Source organism: Pollachius pollachius, assembly GCF_949987615.1.
Source record: "Pollachius pollachius genome assembly, chromosome: 10".
Lineage (NCBI taxonomy): Eukaryota > Metazoa > Chordata > Actinopteri > Gadiformes > Gadidae > Pollachius > Pollachius pollachius.
This window is the reverse complement of record NC_136943.1, coordinates 16,324,029-16,343,256: the sequence shown is the minus strand read 5'-3', so window position 1 is coordinate 16,343,256 and position 19,228 is coordinate 16,324,029. Positions and strand designations below refer to the sequence as shown.

General features: G+C 43.0%; 1 protein-coding gene across 1 annotated transcript in view; it reads right to left on the bottom strand.

The window, feature by feature from the left end:
• Positions 1 to 13,457, bottom strand: part of arap3 (ArfGAP with RhoGAP domain, ankyrin repeat and PH domain 3) — a 39,104-nt gene extending 25,647 nt beyond the window's left edge. The window contains exons 1-5 of the mRNA XM_079744697.1: positions 13,268 to 13,457; positions 2,479 to 2,656; positions 1,285 to 2,271; positions 1,136 to 1,176; positions 566 to 648 (exon numbers count right to left, since the gene is read on the bottom strand). Coding sequence (XP_079600823.1) covers positions 566 to 648; positions 1,136 to 1,176; positions 1,285 to 2,271; positions 2,479 to 2,552 — 1,185 coding nt within the window. The 5' untranslated portion in view covers positions 2,553 to 2,656; positions 13,268 to 13,457. The remainder of the gene's footprint in view (positions 1 to 565; positions 649 to 1,135; positions 1,177 to 1,284; positions 2,272 to 2,478; positions 2,657 to 13,267) is intronic.
• Positions 13,458 to 19,228: the final 5,771 nt, after the last annotated feature.

Below are 19,228 nucleotides of genomic sequence, written 5' to 3'. Positions count from 1 at the left end.
CCTCGTGTATGAAAAGTGCTACATAAATAAAGTTGCCTTGCCTTGTCTGTAAAGAGGAACAGCAGAAATTAAACACAACCCCAAGGTTATTTCTCCATGCCCCGTTGAGGAGATAAACTAGGGGGCTTTCAAGAGCCATTGAACCCAAACTGCCTTTTTGTTTTAAACATGGTATCATGTGTTTTATGATTGTCAACATAGTAATCTATGCCATTTTATTACTGTGAATGAAATAAGACTGCTATTTGAAGAAAACTAGAGTAAATTCCTATGTTTTGCCTGTCTCTGCCAACCAGTTATATCTTTGTGACGACGAAGTGCCTTTTGAGAGTGACTTCGATGTCACGACCTAGGGACCCACACAGTAAGGTGGGTGGGGATGTGTGGAGCTCTGTCTGGGCGGCAGTTGATTGTGCATTCCGTTTGATGTTTAGGCTTATAGTTTAACGCCACAGCAACTGTGTCTGATGACTTGGTGCCAGCTATATTTGATTATTTCTCTATGTTTTTTAATAATATACCATGATATAATCATGTCAACACAGTAGAAGCTTTGGGACCTCACCTCATTCAGATAGGACGGTTTTCTGCTTTGGAAAACGGTTTCACAGTATGGGCTGATCTCGTCGTCCAGGTCTTCATTCGAAGCTGTTGAAGAACCAATAATTGTTTGTTGATTGAAGGCTGATCATCCAGAACATATACAACTACTAACCAGTGTAGACACTGGTTAGTAGTTGGGGTATGTTATTGGTGCCACAGTGGAATCGATTATAATCTTGATGATCCATTAATGGTTGATTAAAGGGGTAATGAACCATGATGATTGTTTGGACTATAATGGATGTGAAGAGGTTGCTAACCAGGGCAGCCATTTGGGAAGATGTGCACCCGAGAGGGGGTGAGTTGAAAAATTATATCATGGCTGATTTATATCTTGACATAGACAATGTAACATTGGGTATTAGTAAACCAGCCCAATCCTTTAAGAACCTCACAGGAATTTAGAGTATATCACTTAATTGTCAGATGAATCCAGCTGTAGTGGAAGACTTGTGTGTTTGTGTGTCAGTAAAGCAAGATGTCTTTGTTGCTGTTTTTGTTGTTGTGTGCTTTAGGAAAAGGATGTGCTCACCCCTGGTCGACCCCGAGGAACGGTTACTTAAAGTGCTGCTGCTGCGAATCCAAAAACAACACAAAGCATTAGCATTCATTCAATATAGATTCAATGGACTCGTTCCTTAATTAAATCTATTCGTATTCCTTAACAACACAGTGTTCTACCTGTTCCTGTCAGACGTTCGTCTCTCCAGCGGATGTCTGGGCGGAGGTAAGGGAACGGTCTGCTGGCTGCAGTGTGTCCTCCCACCACTAGGGGAGACAGAGGCAGGTAAAGTGCCACAGTAGATCTCGTTGGAGACCATCTCCATCCCGTCACTCCGGGGCGAGTTGGACGGGGACGCTCCGGAGAGCCGGTGTGTGTGGTCGGGGCTAGAGGGAGTGAAGAGGAGGCAGGAGGGGGGGGCGATGATCTGTTTGTGGTCGGTCCGTCCAGCGGAACATGAAGGCTGGGAGACCCCCTCTGACACGGCGGAGGAACACCCACGGTTCAGTCTGGGGGGGACGGGAGGTATCGTCCCCCCCGGGTCCGACTGTAGTGAACTGCAACTGGACCTCCGAGCCACCTGGGCCAGGCTGTGACGAGGGGGGGGTCTGGGGCTGGGAGGGCTCGGACCCTCTGACACGGTTGAGGCGATTGACTCCTGGGAGAGCCGTCTGGGGGGTTGAGCTGGGGGGTCCGGCCCGGTGGAGGAAAACTGTACCGGGGCCGTCCTGCGTCGGTTAAAGACAGTTCTAGGTTTGGGCACTGGTTTGGCGCCAGCCGGTTTGTCTGCGCTAACACCCTGGAAGTCGGCGGAGCGGGAGTTTGTCAACATGGCTGCCAAGTTGGGCGCTGAGCTGTTGCGGAATGCCTCGAAATTATCCGGTCTCGTCTGATTTAGAGAGGGCCACGCCTTTCCCGGTTCCAACGAGTGAATGTCTGAATCGGACTGCCAACGGTCTATGGAAAGCTCCACCCCTGGATTCTGATTGGCTTTTGGGGTTTCTTTCATTGAATTTTCATTACTCCTCTGAATGTAGCTGAGCAATCGCAGTATTCGTTTCCGGTGTCCGGTGGCAGCTATACCCAGGCTGACCAGGGCATCGTTGTCAAGGTGGTTGAGGTCTCTGGCCAATAGTAGACCAGCATCACAGAATGCGTCCAGGTATCTGCATAAGAAAACAGAGAATTCCTCCCATAATAAATTACTTTGAAATAAAACGTTTTTCAAAACTTTCAAAACCATTTCCATTTCCATACGACCACAATTTAAATCTTAGATACATTTAGGATAGTTCAGAGCCATGGTGTCTGCGTTTCTGTTTCAATGGCCAACTTCCCCCTTGTTCAGACCCCAGCCTCGCGACGTGACCTACCGTCCTAGGTGGATGGTTGCCAGCAGAGTCTCAACTGGAGTGTTCCCATCCAACGTTGCCATAACGACCAACATGGGTTTTGGGAAGGGCCGGGACGTCTCCTCCACAACATGCAGGCGAAGAAATGTCCATCACTGGGACCTGGAAGAGGTCAACCAAGCATTCCATCTCGCTCCATCTGGACCAGATTAGAAACACCAGTAAGTGAGTGTCATGGTAGGGGTAGGGCTGGGCAACACAGAAATATACATCATCACGATATTCACAGGGAATTGTATAGGATATTGAAAAATATAACAACCTGCTTATGAAAAAGAAATACCATTCAGTCCAACTGAGGGTCAGTGCATTGAAGTAAATGAAAAGAATGCTGTCAGACTCAAACTAGTTTTCCTTTCTCAGATGTTTCAAACCTCATATTTTTGATCAATTTAAGGGCATGTCTTTTCATTGTCAATCATTTTGTCCTGACATTTTCCATTTTATCCAGTATCATGATGAGTCGATATTTTAATTTCATAGTGATAAAATACCATTGAAAGATTAGATCCTTCCACTATTCACTATACCATGCAATACCATACGTATACAATACCTATACAAATAAAGTTGACTTAGTTTTATAAATACATTGGGAGCGAAAAACAGTCGGGAGGGGAGTACTCAGGGATTATTATAACAATCATTGATTATCAGTGATGATCATCATTGATTATCAGCATTAGACAGTGAGCGAAACCAGACATGGCTTGACAGGCTTTGATGACAACAGTGTAAAATGTCCATTTTCACTGATCAGATCTTGATACAACTACTATAGTTGTGAATTAAACGCTGCACACCCAGGGAGATACTGGCTCACTTCATTTAGTCGTAATGCTGGTTGGCAAGCTGCTAATGTAATCTAGCCCTGTTGAAGATTGCAGGAAGAATCTTAGTAACAAAGAGCACAAGACAACGGCAGACTCTAATCCCTTTCTCACTGCGACATGATGAATGCCTTGCCCATGGGAACCAACAACAAGAAGCAGAGAAATGGAACAACATATTTGTACTAAAATGTTATTTCCTCTCAGAGGTAATCAAAGTCAAGTCATTTTTATATAGTCCTCAATCACAATTAAAGTCCAATAACATCCTCTAACCCTACGCCCTATGAAGGGCCAAGGAAACGCTCCCAAAATCCAGAAGAGATGAATCCAGAGAAGGAAGACAGAAGAAGGATTCCTCCTTTCAGGGTTGGTAAGGAGTAATTGACGGTTGGCAATAAGGGCCGAATGGTCAGATAAAATGCCAGCATAAAACAAACCAACAAACAAACAAACAAACAAAAAGCTTAAGAGCGGAAAGATTAAGTTGAAAGAAAATGTCAGATTAGTAATTAGTTCAAACTCAATCATTAATGTGAGCTGTTTATCCGGCAAACTAAAAGATTACTCAAGCTCTTTACTCCTAGACAGTCGTTGCATGGTTTATGTTGTTACTCCAGCCGTCCGTTCCAGTTTCAAAACGTGATTCATTTTTGCCAGGGGAAAACCAAGATGTGTTATCCTCGCATGCATGCATGGTTATGTGAGTGAACCCATTACTAGGAACGTTTCTGTACTCAATCCCGTTGGCTACAGCTCATCCATCAGTCTCGCCTTACGCCCCTGTCCAGTTTCTAGGACAGCCCAGGTCCAGGTCACAGGGAGGTTTAATAGACCCTCCAGTTAGTTCCTCGTGGGGGCAGAACAGATAAGCTAAACTTTAAACTCAATCAAAAATGGTATTTGGATGTCATTCTGCATAGCAGCAGAACCACAGGAAGTCAACAAATGAAATTGATTTAAATGTAAGATTAAAAAAAAATAGGAATATGCTAGTAAGTACAAAAGCATATACAAAAAAGAAATCTATATACAAAATATAAGCTGTAGAAAACAAATATAGACACAATGTATGTAATGTGTGCAACTGAATTTGAATGTAAACATATTTGGATATGTGCGTGATGTGCGTGCATAATTGATAGGAAGTGTAGACTTGAAATCCAATACACTGAATCTTGTTGGATAATACCAGTCTAAAGCTAAATCCACACGGAAAAGAGAAAGTCCAGTGTATGTGAATGTTATATATGTCAAGGGTGAACGAACCCCTGAAATAAACAAATAATTTAACATGGGGAGGACTCCCGGATTCTTCCTGTGATTGTTCTAAAGGAAAGAGAATTGCTGTTTTATTGTTCTTATAGCACATGCCTACAGTATGGTAAAACATGTGCTGCTTTGATCAACAACAACAACAAGTACAATATGAATGGGCCGCATCAGTTCTGAGGAGCATGTTAGATAATCATTCTGAAAAAAAGCGGCACTTATATTTTTATATATCGTTATCACAACCCTGTTAAACCCACACAGACACACCAACACACACATTATGTCAACTTCAAAATTGGTTTTCATTGTGGTTTTCTTACATGATAATGTACACTGTCAGTTTTTAAATATTATGTATATCTATGTTTCATATTGCTGTTAAGACACTGTAGATACTCTTTGCTATTTCACCAGAAATGACAGAATAATAAAATATACAAACTATGACTAAATGGCACAGGGACAGAGGAGCACACATGCTGAATGAATAATTAATATAGTGAATCAGACACCAGGGCGGCCAAACCTTGGCTGGCTGGCCATAGCACTTGAAGGGGACAGCCCAGATAGCAGAATGGCAGGCTGAGAATGCATCACCTGCCCTTCGACCTCTGGGTCGTGACCCCCATTCTGGCCGACTAAAAGCCTGTTGTCACTGGACCAAGTTATCAGGCCGTCTCGTCTGCCGTGTCTGCACAAGCAAGGCCCACATCTGTGGCAAAAGTGTGTGGTGTGTGTGCCTGTGTGTGTGTGTGCCTGTGCGTGTGTGTGCGTGCGTGTGAGAGATCGGTAGAATAGACTTAAAATCTTGTTTCATAATTTGGTGGCGCAATGCAAAAGCACCTTGGGCAACAAGTCAAAGCAGTGGGCAATGGTCATGGAAGAAATAGAGCAATGCTGTCTTGCAACGCTTAAGGCTCCTGGCTACAGACAGCGATAAGACCTCCTGCGAATAGTGCCCCGTGGCGTTTGTCATAGAGCCCTTATAGAAAACTGATATAGTTAAACATGGTCGCTGCTATTCAGGCCTGCTCTGAAAGAGGGAAACAAGCAATGGAGATTGAACATGGGCTTGACGTTTGTCGTTCTCAATTATGTCTATGTCAAAACATACACCCGGCATTTGTATATCATTTCTACTGCTTTTTAAACTGTTTCTCTCTTTGATCGCTTTGTTGCTTGATTGTTATTTCCTTCCCAGCTGGGATTCATAAAAAAATACCTCTTATTTAGGATGGTCAAGGCCAAGCAGAATGAGATACATCAGTGCAGATATGTCTATGTTTTGTATCCAGCTAATGCGCTTGGAGAAACAGAGATTAGTCTTGTGTTCCTTCTCAGGGGTTTTATCCTTTTTCTGCAGTTTTTTTGGGAAAGACATTGAGTTTCAGACATCAACGCTGTGGCTGTGGATACATCTGATGTCATCCAACATCTGGAGGCTTCTCCACACAGCAAGCCTTCTATCGCAGGCCAACCATGAACCCCAACAGTTGGAGGGCACTGCGGAGCTCAAAGGCACATTGTTGGAGATTAGCTTTACTCAAGGCAAATCTTGCCAAGACACTGTCAAAACACTTTTCAGCCTCTAAATGCTCAGTTAAGACAGTCAATCTATTTATACTGGTCTGGTTGCTCTGCATGTTAAGACAAGATTGTGATGGGGATCTGATTCAGCATTAGTTAGTCTAGCTCGTCCCCAAACCTCACAGAGGAAAAAGTCATGGACAAAGAGTGTCCAGTTAGAGTTATCACACACACACAGACAAAGATCAAACACCCCACTTAGGGAGAGGTATCCGTTTGAACGTCATGCATTCCGCCCACTTTCAGGATGTGAGCAGCAACAACTCACACTGGAGCACAAGGTCACATACCCCAGCAGGCCACACACACACACACACACACACACACACACACACACACACACACACACACACACACACACACACACACACACACACACACACACACACAGCCCAGGGGGGACTGCCCTTAGCTTGGGCGACATACGCTGTCTTATAGGAGGAGGAGTGCGTTTGTGCGCATGTGAATGTGTTTGTGATCGTGTATAATGAGGGTCTACATAGTGCCATCATACAAAGCCTCTATGATAGACTTTCACATCTTCAGTGATGTTTCAAAGCGTTTAACCTCAGGCAGTTACCCGCAGGGACCCGACCACACATTCTTTAGTTCCGCCATTAGAGAAATTACAAGCAAGCAACTGCTCAAAGGTCAGGAGAACTACGCCTTGACAAAAGACACACAATATTCATGTGACCCCGCCAATTTCCTGCAGCGGGGTCGTTATGGCAATCAAAGCTGAGGGAAAACCAGAGGATTGTGTCCACTGTTTTTCTTGTTTTAAAGTAAAGGCGTAGGTTTGGCAAGTGAAGGGTTAAAATGGTCCTCCTACTGTATCTGTTTAGAATGCTAAAAAAAAACAACCTTTCAGACAGGAAGTGTCTCTTCAACTGCATTGCATCAGGAACCGATAATGATCAAATACGAAAATGAGTGTCCCTATGCATTGATACAGACACAAAGGTTATGTACGAAGCACCTCATTGAGGATAAAAATAGTGGAAGATAAAATATAAGTTTTCTGAGATACGTTTGGATTTCTCACGTTTGTCTCTTCCCATGTGCACTTGCTATAAGACATACATAAAAACTTTTCAATGATATTCCCATGTTGGTAGCGCCAATGGATTTAACACAAATAGCATTGAAATTAGGTAATTTCAGTCTTGAGTAGACGGGAAATTCATTAACCATTACTTCCTCCTTCCTAACAATGTTTCAGATGGCTCAATGACCAAACCCAATACTCTTGCAGCTCGTACCACTTGCCCAAAACACATCGTTTAGTTGAAGAGGTCGGGAGGGGCTGCTTAGAGGAAGCTTCTGCTCAGAAGAGAATGTGATTCACACATCCTCTTCTTTGACTGCAGCACAGGGCATCTCCCCAACATGCACAGATGTGGTGTGCGTGTATCATAACTGTCCGTCTGTCTCCCTGTCTGCCCTTTGTAGAGCAGCCATTTAATCACACATGCACAGAACGACTCACAGTGGCCTGGTTAATTCCCTTTGGAATTAATAAAATAAAACCTATCCTTTTACGGTTAGCTAGTTATTTTTCTAGTTCCTATCCCATGACATGGACTAGGCCTACCTTGGAAAATGGGTTTGAATCCTTCATGACTCATCACTGTGCAACTTGAGAAGTTATTTATGAGGACTGAGCAATGTGAACATATATATATATATATTATTGTAAGGTACATTATTGTAAGGTATTTGCTATATATATATATATATATATATATATATATATATATATATATATATATATATATATATATATATATATATATATATATATATATAGCAAATACCATTATTGTAAGGTATTTGCTATATATATATATATATATATATATATATATATATATATATATAGCAAATACCTTACAATAATGTTATTTTTATTAAATTTTACCCAAATTTCCCATCTGGGATTGAGAGAGTACAATCTTAACAGATACTGTCTGATCTTGTATAATTTAAAGTACAGACATAAATTAAATTGAATGAATTATCATTTAATTAGAAAATGAAAAATTATCATCATAGATGGGGACAAATTAAAACACAGCCCTTAATAATATTACACTACAATTCCTCTATCAAGCCTAGCAGTCTCCCTGCCCTGCTCAGTGGCCGAGTGGGACTGAGGTTTTCAGTCCCAGGAATCCCAAGTCACAAACGCTTCAGACAAGACATACGTGACAACCTGAAATTGTTACTATTTACTAGATAAAACCACATGACAGGCAGTTTAAATACAATACCTTGCGCGTTTGAAAGGTTTGATTACAACAAACATGGTAGTGGAAGTGAAAAACCCACTGAGATGTGTGATTGACATTTGTAGGCGCATGTGAAAACATGATGAAATTGACTGAAACTTGTATTAACGTCATCCCACCAGTCTATGGCTGCAGTTCACAATCTTTCTATAAAACATACATTATCAAATCAAAATAAAAAATATGACAAAACATACTTATAAATCCATTGAAGTAGACCCCAGCTCAAAACAAAATGACAAAATCACAAGACAGCATCACAATGAGGAAGACATGAAACAACACAAGACAAAACAACAACCCTGCAATAAAAACACAAGCGATACATGATAAAGCACTGCACTAAACAATAACACAACATACCCTAAACTGAAAAGTAAGACAACACGCAATGATTATGCAGTCAGACAACCGACCCCACACCTGATGCTCAATATTCATTCCCTCCATCCAAGAAGCCACTCACACAGAACTTTATATTGTATGTGACTGTATGCGCATGCTTTCGTGCATGTGCGTCCGGTCCCAATGACCTCATGGCTCCATCCCACTGCATCAGAAAAATCACAGGAAGACCTAAGCGACCACCACCACTGATGAGTGTGTGTGTGTTGGGATGGGGGGGCGGCAGAGAGAGGAAAAGGAAAGGTGGGGGTGGTGCTTTCTTACTCAATGGAGAGAGAGAGAGAGAGAGAGAGAGAGAGAGAGAGAGAGAGAGAGAGAGAGAGAGAGAGAGAGAGAGAGAGAGAGAGAGAGAGAGAGAGAGAGAGAGAGAGAGAGAGAGAGAGAGAGAGAGAGAGAGAGAGAGAGAGAGAGAGAGAGAATGTATAAATAACAGTGAAGCTCTATTGTAAGACACAATATGCCATTGTTCCTTCTCTGGGTCCAGCTCTACAGAGTGCAGTCTGTGTGTTAGCTAGTAGCCAGCTAGCTCCTTTGCTAGCTAACACTCCGGTTCCACCACTGCGGTTGACCTCCATCGTATTAGCAAAAAAAATACAATTTCCGTATGTTTACTTTCTTACATTTTGCAGACAAACAATAGTCACAAACACAATATGCCTACATTGGGGATAGCATGAATGTGTTGTAATTTCGTAAATAAGTGTGTGCGTGCGTGCGTGTTTGTGAATTCATGAATATGTGCATGTGAGAAAAAGATGTACATCACAGGGTATAAGTTAAGAAAATTATCCTAGCTCTCTAAGACGCATCAGATCGTCCCCATGGATGCTAACAGCATCCATGGGGACAGCTGGACAACAGTTTCTACCTTACCCAAAACCCAGTGGGTTTAAGATAAGGGTTTCCTTGACACGTAGGATCATGATATTAAATAGGGAGGGCCATGTATCCCTTGATTGACAAGTAGTTTGAACAATGAACAAGCATCTTCCAATGGATTTGTTTTCGCCCCTATGACACTTAACAACAATACAGCTCTTCAACCATTGTGAAGATCGTATCCCTAACTGTGCTCTTTCCGACTCACTGTTCACCAAAACAACGATACAGCCACAATGTTCCGATAGGACTTGGGTTTCTCAACATAAATCTTTTGAAGGTTTTCTTGGCACGTTAACCTAGGGGACCCTTACCCCCAAAGACCCTCCAGAGGAAACTGACTTAGCAGCTGTAGCTTATTCTGGGATGGACAGATTCACATCTTGTGTGTGTGTCAGTTTGACAAAGTACTGTTTAGGCGGACGGCCCTTCTTTTGTTACAGGGTTTCCTGCCGTTTGGTCACAAAATAATGTTGCTGCTACAGCAGCACCAGGCGACCGCACCCAAGGAAGAATCTATTGGAAGGAGGTCCTCAAGTGGGGGATGTGGTGGAGGTGGGGAGAAGGTGGAATTAACAGTGGAAGAAGCAGGAATTGAGGAGGTGGTTTTGGTGGAGTTGGTGGTGTAAGTAGGACTAAGGCCTAATCCCATTTCTCTTTTTTTCCCCTCCCCCTGTTTTTCGAGTGCTCCTCGTTTTCGGCTTGCCCCCTCGGAACAGAGTTACAAGGGGTAGGGGTTGAAATCTTCCCCTTTGAAATGGGCCAACCCTTCAAGACGCTGCTACATCAGTAGAAGTCATCGTCATTGAAATTTGACGACATGAACACTTGGAAATCGTTTACAAATTTAAATACACAATAAATACTTTGTGAATCATACCGATGATTCACAAAGTATTCTATGAAACTTCTTATACCAATCGGGTTTGAGTGTGCCTCAGAAAAACTTCAGTTCGGAGCGCCATGTACCCTGACCACTTGGCCCTACCCCTCTACCCAAACAAGAGTCGGGACACCCTACAAGGGTGATACAAATACATCTAGGGCCCAGGGGTGAATTGGGATTGGGCCATAAGGTGGTGTTGGTGGGGGGACTCAGGAGGAGCCATACTTGGTGAATGGTGGAGGATTGTGGATTGGATTGATCCGTCCAAGGCATCACCACTGGGTTTTGTTCGGAGACGCCATTTCTTACAAAACTTAGTTTTGTTGAGTCAACGCATGACTCAAACAGGCAGGAATTCACACGCCATGCTAACCCACGTCAGTCTTACATCAGTGGTGTGTAAGACGGGGAATTATTTTCAGCATTACATAACTATTACGGGTCACTGTTTGTCTGCCATCCCTTGTTCCACATATGCACATTTTTATTATCGATTTTGTTTATCTGTTTTATATACATTTAGTTTTTAAGTGGTAATCATGTGGCGCGGTCCTGCTATGCCTTTACAGAGCGCCACCCAAAATGACACCCCAGAGTTGGAGCACACAAACATGTAGATAAGATTGGGAGATAGGGATACTCCTGAGCGGCCCTTGGAGGGGAAGTGCCTGGAGCTGTGGTTTCTGTTTCTGGGGAACCAGACCACTTTGAGTAAGAATGAGATAGGGAGTACAAGCGCATTTCCCTTGCTGTGTATGTGCGTGTGCGTGAGAATCAGAACTCCTGCTCTTTATGAAAAGGTTTATCAGCAATTAAAGTAAAATGCCTGATGACTACATGATAATTAGCGCTGCAGGGCTTTGCATTCTGCAGCTCTTTAGCAGAGTACTGTGAGAACATGAAAAGGCAATAATACACACCAACACCCACACTTTACAACCTAACAGCCTGATGGAGGTGGGTGTGAAACACACATGGGTAATAAGATTGATTTTTGTCAAATCTAACTTTGCCTCTGGGATCAGTTGTTAAGTCTCACACACACACACACACAAACACACACACACACACACACACACACTGGGTGTGGGGAGGGATGGGGGGGGGGGGTACCTAACTTTGACAGACCCTGAGAACCAAGCAAAGACCCAAGTGAGGGCACAGCTGCAGCTGACCAATGATAAAACTGAATAAGGGATCAAATGGAGGAAGCTGGTTTGCATGAAGATGAATTTTCCCACCGTGTGTCGAGAACTCATTGAAAAGGCATGTGGACAGTGGTTAAAGTACATGAATTGGGACTAAACACTGAACTCTAGGCGCCTATGGGCAAAGCACTCACCCCCCTTCTCCCTCTCTACTTTAATAAAATAACACGTGCGTGGCCTCATATAAATGAATAAATCGTTGCACAAAGCTTTAAATAAAAGTGTCTGATTAATAAATATGAAGTGAAATTCGCAATCAGTCATCCAAAAAATAATGAAAAATAAGTAGATTCAGAAACAGCTTGACGAATGTTAGACCATGACTCAACCCCATTTGACCGTTCCAATAAATATCCAACAGCCGCATTTACAGATGTGTTCAGACACAGGTTGCCAGTCAGTCAGCACTGTAGTCACTGGGAGTGGGTCAGATCTGAGTCATCTACACAGTGACACAAGCGGCGCAGCTATACACAATAACAACCATTTATTTCACACCAACGGTGACGCTCAGCACAGTTCTCTGCAATTGATGACTGGTTTCATGAGGCAATACCAGAGCCAGACCAACTTGTGGATTGAAACAGAGAAGTTTAGTCCTTCAACGATTATGGGCTGACTACTACTAGACACTAACTTGTGCTTTTTAATATATATGTAGGATTAGGCTACTGTACATCCCAGCCTTTGTCACTGTCTATGCCCTTGGCCAACATTCGTATTTGCACTTGATTACAGCGATAATCAATTGCTCTAGTCAATTTGTGTTTGAGGGAACATTGTGTTGTACTGGAATACGAAAACAAAACAAACAAAAACATGTATTGTCAATATGTAAGCTACACTTACTACTTTTTAGATATTAACTATATTGGTGGTCACAGAGCATTTTTGAACAATTCTTCCTCATTTATGAAATACTCGTGAACACACAAATTTAACTTTGTTTGACACCGATAATATTTCCTTTGGTGGAACAAAATAATAGTTAATTATTGCAGGTGTCAGATCTTTGACATAATAATAGGCTGGTTTGGTGCGTTGGAGGACATGCATTCCTTCATCGTTTTCCCATTGATATTCAGCAGCTTTCTCATTAAGGACATGACTGTATAAAGAGTGACTGGAGCTTTATATGCGCGCACAAATTGCCGCTGCATAATAACCACACTTTCAAAATCACATACATCGTTTCAAATGAACCAAAGCTGTACTCCATAGCATAGCCGCAATAAAGATAATATCTGACTTATCACAAGTGACGCTTGACATTCGGATGAATGCAACTATTTCCCATCTAGGGAAAGAGGATATCAAAGAGGATATCACCAACAAGGCTGGTGAATGCGATGAATGATTTTAGAACAAATAGAAGTTGGTTAGTCTTACCATATTCAGCGGGTCTCTGCCTGTGCGATTCTCTCGCTGTGTGTGTTCTAACGGAATTAGGAGCCCGCTTGTGTTCGTTCAGTTTGGTCGGGTTGGTGTGGACAGACACTTGTGGGTGTGTGGTGGTGGACACCTCGGTAACTTCGTTGCGACGCTCAGCGAAGTCCTCCAGAAAGCTGCTCTCAAACTCTTAAAGGCACAGGGGCTGTTCAATTATCCGAGCCGGCCGTCTGGTCGATGTGGAGAGGAAGACTACTCGATCTCCAGAGGAGAGTGTGGTGGGGCCTGGGGGTGAAAAAACCGGAGGGGCTGTGGCTTCCTTGTCAGCCAAAATCCCTCAATTTAAAGGAAGTGACGGATTTAGCTCCTGGTTTATGGTGCCTAGATTACCACCAGCCCCAGCATAATACAAGAAGCGATTGATGTGTGTGTGTGTGTGTGTGTGTGTGTGTGTGTGTGTGTGTGTGTGTGTGTGTGTGTGTGTGTGTGTGTGTGTGTGTGTGTGTATTTTGCATTTTTGATGGTCATTTATGATGAGGTCGTTCACTTTACATTCAATTCACCAAGTCGTGTTAGAAATGTTTTTTTTGTATGTACTGTAATGGGGAGTCTGAATTGTGGCTATAATTTGTCAGTATTTGACGTTGCAATCAAGATGTGCTTAGCATAAATGAGACTAGCCTGTATTGAAGACACAAATTAATCCTTATGGCAAATTGTAACATTACCTTGAACTCTTTATGGTTAAAGGTGTTGATGGTTTTATTAGGAAATAATGCAGTCACGTTTTTTGAAGTTTACTTTTCGAAGATTCTTCAGATAAGGCTAGATTGCTGGGATAAGACGTTAATGTTTTCTTCAAACAACAATGAACTAAACATAACCCATTTGGTGAAGTGAAGCAAAACCAATGTCTTAGCCCAATATTTCCAAACGTTCCCAATTCCCATGCCGATAAACCCGGAGGGCCCTGCAACCACAAAACAACCACAACACACGAATGAAGAAACTGTACGGCCTGTATAATAAGTCAGACGTTAGAATAACCAGACATAAAAACCTACACACACAGCAAGCAGCACTGCATGACATGGAGGTTTATGCAAGTGTTATTGTGGTAATGTAAATTAAACCAGGTCGAAAACAAACAACAAAACTTTACATTGTATTGCACGCACGGCAAGTCCGTGCAATGCATAAATTGGTGACCGGAATAAGCAGCAATGTAATCATAATAGTCTGAGCATTTTGAAATCCACATTAAAAAAGAGCAACGTGGCACAAATACAAAGAAAATACATCTAACTATGGGCGCAGCCATCTTTGTCTGTCGAGTCTTACGGTCAACCTCACTGAACTCGGTTGACTCTCAGAATCCCGAGTTGATGCGGCCAAAAGGGGGAGTGCCTTGTTGAAATGCCGCAAGAAAGCTGGGAGATTTCCCACCCTGCAACACATGCGGGTGGTGTACGAGACGTCTCCAACACACCATTAACCTCGCTGAACTCGGTGGACTCTCAGGAGCCCGGATGGATACGAGCAAGAGGGGGTGTGCCTCTGTGAAATGTCGCAAGAAAGCTGTGAGATTCCCCACTTTGCAACTCGTTTGGGTGATATACGATGCATCTCGAATACACCATAAGGGTGTGGCTTCATTAACATTCCGCCCAATGCCAATAGAGCGTAACAGTGACCGCCCCCTTTTTGAACAGCTCAGGGCCTCGTTTCCGGATAACGATGGATCTTCGCTCGTACGATCATTCTCACGATGATTCTTGCGAACCATCGTGAATTTCTTTGGAGCGTTTCCCGAAACTCCTCTTAACATGAACGCGCGTTCACTGCACTCACGACGTTCGTAGGATTGTACCTGTCCACTGACACGGTGCTGAAACGGGCTATGACGCAGGGGGAGACGCAGGAATGTCGCAGGAAAATTGGGTTAAAAAGGGTTAAAAAATCTCCCCATCAAGGCCTACAGCAGAGTAGCCTACGAAAAGAATAGACTGCAATAATATGAATGCTAAAGATATTAAAACACAATTGATAAGGCCTAGGCCGACATATGCTATATCAGTCCTAATCCTGAACGCACTGTGCATACACTGAGATTCCATGTTACAAAAATCCAAAATAGCTTGTGTGACAACTACATTTATCTTAATGTGCTGATTTCTGAAACATACTTTGCGCAGCAAAGGGAGCCGACTTCATCTGATTCCGCATCAGGTTTCATTGATTGGCGCGCACTCTCTAGTCTAGAATATTTGTAGACATTAAAAATGCAACGTTCCATTCATTCATTATCATTCAAACGCAGAGGCTAGGCATTGACACACGGCTATTGCTGACCCGATTAGGAGAGCTTGGTTTAGATCCTGCCCATATTGTTGGGCAGGATGAAGTAGACTATAGGCAGGGTTCGAGTTATGATTCCATCTCTGTGGGGGTCTCTTAAAGTTGTTGAGGGGGGGGGGGGGGGGATATAGGACGTAAATATGGGCTATTATGACACGGCTCTTCTCAATGCCGTGGAACGCTCCGCTCACTTGCATGGGCCCTTCACAACAACGCCAGCATCTTCGGTTGCTAAGCGACGTCAACGTCTTTGGCTAACTATTTCTCTGCTGATCAACACTACGAATGGTAACAAATAAATTGGCCGGTTCGGTCGCAGCTTGGCACGCCCGGCGATTTCACCTTCTTATCTCAAGTTTCCTGTGTAAAACCGATGGGGTCAAATCCCCCGTTCGTCACGGCGCGGGCTTTCTTGGTTCACTGGGGAAGGCGGGGCTGCGGACGGAGTCTAGACCTCTTTAGAATAATTTGTATTATTGCATACTCCCGAATGTTTTAATTTTTTTTATGAATGAAGATTGCAATAATGAGTTCACGTCTGAGTGTAGACTACAAATGCGATTAACTATGGTCAGGGATGTTCGTTACTGTCTAGACACGGTCCAATAGTGAACTTCATCACAGCCTCACCGAAGCGCCTACAATGCTTAATGCAAACAATCGCAACAAAAAACGCCTGCAGAAATTCTCTGACAACCGCTGGTCTCAGCATGATTCATGTCTACAGTAGCCTATGTCTTCTGTCATTGATCAATATGAGGACATTTCAACCACGATGGTTAAATAAAAATCAGAGGGAGCCAGCAAGTGCAGCTCGAAAGCGACCTCCCACACAAGAGCAATGGAATCATTTGATTTTATTAAATGCCTTGCGACGTGGCGTTTGATCGGTACATTTTGGCTGGGCATGTATTTTTGGAATTTTAAATTACTGCAATAAATTATGTTGTTGTTGACTTCTAACATGTCTCTATCTTTGCTGTTTAAATCGAACAGTAGTCTATGAGTAATATATCGGCGGTAACCACTGTTTTTGGTTGGGAAATTGCGCCAGCTGCATTCCGTGGTATTGGATGTGTTTTAATAAAACACATCCAATGTGTGTCCGCTGGTGACGCCACTGAGGCTACAGTAGGCTAACGATACTCTTAGCATCCGAGTACCCCCTGGAGCCCTCGTTAGCTACGAGCGTTTTCACGACGTCCGTTACCAACGATGCTTTCGGGAAACAGTGTGAAAACTGAACGATGCTCGTACGACGCACTGCCCGATCCACTTAGGCTAACGATGCTTTCGGGAAACTGGGCCCTGGTTCCGGAAGTAAATTTCCCATTCATTTTCACCTTCGACTTTTCGTTAAGTCGTTATTTAAAGAGTTTTAAGCCTGGAACCAAGCCAATTGTTCGCCAAGGTAGCCGTGACCATAAAACATTTTATTTGGGGCAAAAAGTAATTTGGGAAACGGAAGAAAAGGCAAAGGTACAAACTGTGTATTATTATTGGGAACGAGTGAAGGAACTACTCATCCTATAGCAAACCTTTTCGCAATGGTTCCAACACAATAGTTTCCTGCGTTTCTTGCATCTTTTAACCTTTGTCATAATTATATTGTTAAGACAAGTTGTGTCATATTGTGACGCGCAGCACGGGGGGTCGAGACGGGAGCCCAGGTTGAACCAATTATGCAAGTCCGTGCCCCATACACCGCACGACTACAGACTGCATTTATTGACGACGAACCACTAACATGGAAACCAGCGCACCCACTACACGAACGCGTCACTCTCGGGGACGGTGGCGGGAACGAGGCACACAACATGTCAACACTAAACAACACACAACTAATTAACTACCCCAACCCATTAACCCCACTCAACCCAACAACCACACTGTCCCCGAAAGGGTCCAAACCCCCAGGATAAATGAACCCCCCAGAATCCCTTGCGCAACTGAACGAGTGCCTACACCTGTGGTCGCCACAATATTCTGTGTGTGTGCATGTGTATGTGTGTGTTTGTATACATAGGGTTTCACATAGTGTTTAGCGTTGTCATCGACATGGTACGTCCCTTCGTTGCTGACTGCAGTCACTGCTTAATAACGTTACTCGTATTTATACATGCACATACATGTGAATACATTCACATAAATGTGAATTCAGTCTTGTATTCCAGTTACGTATTCATGTAACATTATGTATTCCTAGCTTTTATACTACCAAAATTACTTAAAAGCACTGCTAGTGCTATATCATATATTTTTACTTTTCATCAAATATTCTATATCAACAGACAGTTCCTTTCCTCTACTGTTCTTAGAACCATATAACGCGCTTGGTAAGTATACGGATGGTTAGGACATTATGGCTTTTAATCAAAATTTCTATGGTGGGAATGAATAGGATTTTTACTTCCGGAACCACACTGTCTGTTGCGCTCTATACAGAGAAGATAGTAAATCAGAACCTGTGGGCGTAGTTTATTTACCATTCCGCCCATACCAATATAGACTGAATTTTATTCGTCAGATGCTTCATGACCCACCTCTAGGGTGACGTTGACAATGTATATCTGAATAAACCACGTGTTGAAAATTGATCTAGCCCCAAACCCCAGAAGATTAAAATAAAGTTTCATCAGTCTATGTAAATACAATTATTGTAAAATTCCGTTTGTCTATAAATTTGTTCACCATTATTTCCCCACACACTAACCAAGCAGCTTCAGGCGGCCTTTCAGTGCCTTCTCGAGGCCTGCCAGGGCGCGCCGTCCCTCACGTTGACAACGGTCATAGGCCACGCAGAACATACACGCACAGACGCACCGGGGGCCTGAATGAGACCCTAGTGTGAGAAGTTGGACAACGGCTAAGTTTCCTCTTTGTGGGCCCAACGACAATCTCAGTGATGCAGACGGGAAACCGGAAGCGGCTGAGACAATACCGATTTGAGTGGGTTTGGACAACAGCTGTGTTTCCACGTAGGAAAGGAGGATATATAAACTATTCCCTCAACGCCGGAGGGGAAAAACAAGCTCACTAATCAAGTGGGAGTTTTAGTAGGCCTAAACTACATTGGTGAAATGTATTCCTATTTTAGATATGAATGGAAAACGCCATGTCATGTTATTGCTATATAGGCTTACACCAACTTTGTCATTTTGTATAAATATAGGCCAATATAACCACACAAAGAAAAAGCCAGAATTTGATTTTGAGACAGAAAAATAAGTTTATTGACAAACGGGGGAACGTCTTTACATCAACAACTAAACAAAGGATTGCCCGTTGTTCCCCGTCCCCTGAGATTTGGTGTGTTACTGTTCTCTGTACATGTCATTGTGTCATTGTAGAAGCCTCCTGTCGTCTGTTTTGGATACTGTAGTCAGCCCGGTAGGCGAGTTCAAGTATTTTGCTTATTGCAATCATATACAAACAAAGTACACAATCTATTAACCAATCCAAGTACACCCTGAAAATCAGTCGCACAAGCGCGAAGGGTAGCTTTTAAGCCCCTATGTTATAGTGCACATCCAATTCCACTTCTAAGGCAATCATGCACGGAGTTACATAACTTCACCACTAGAGGGCACTGCAGATTAAGTA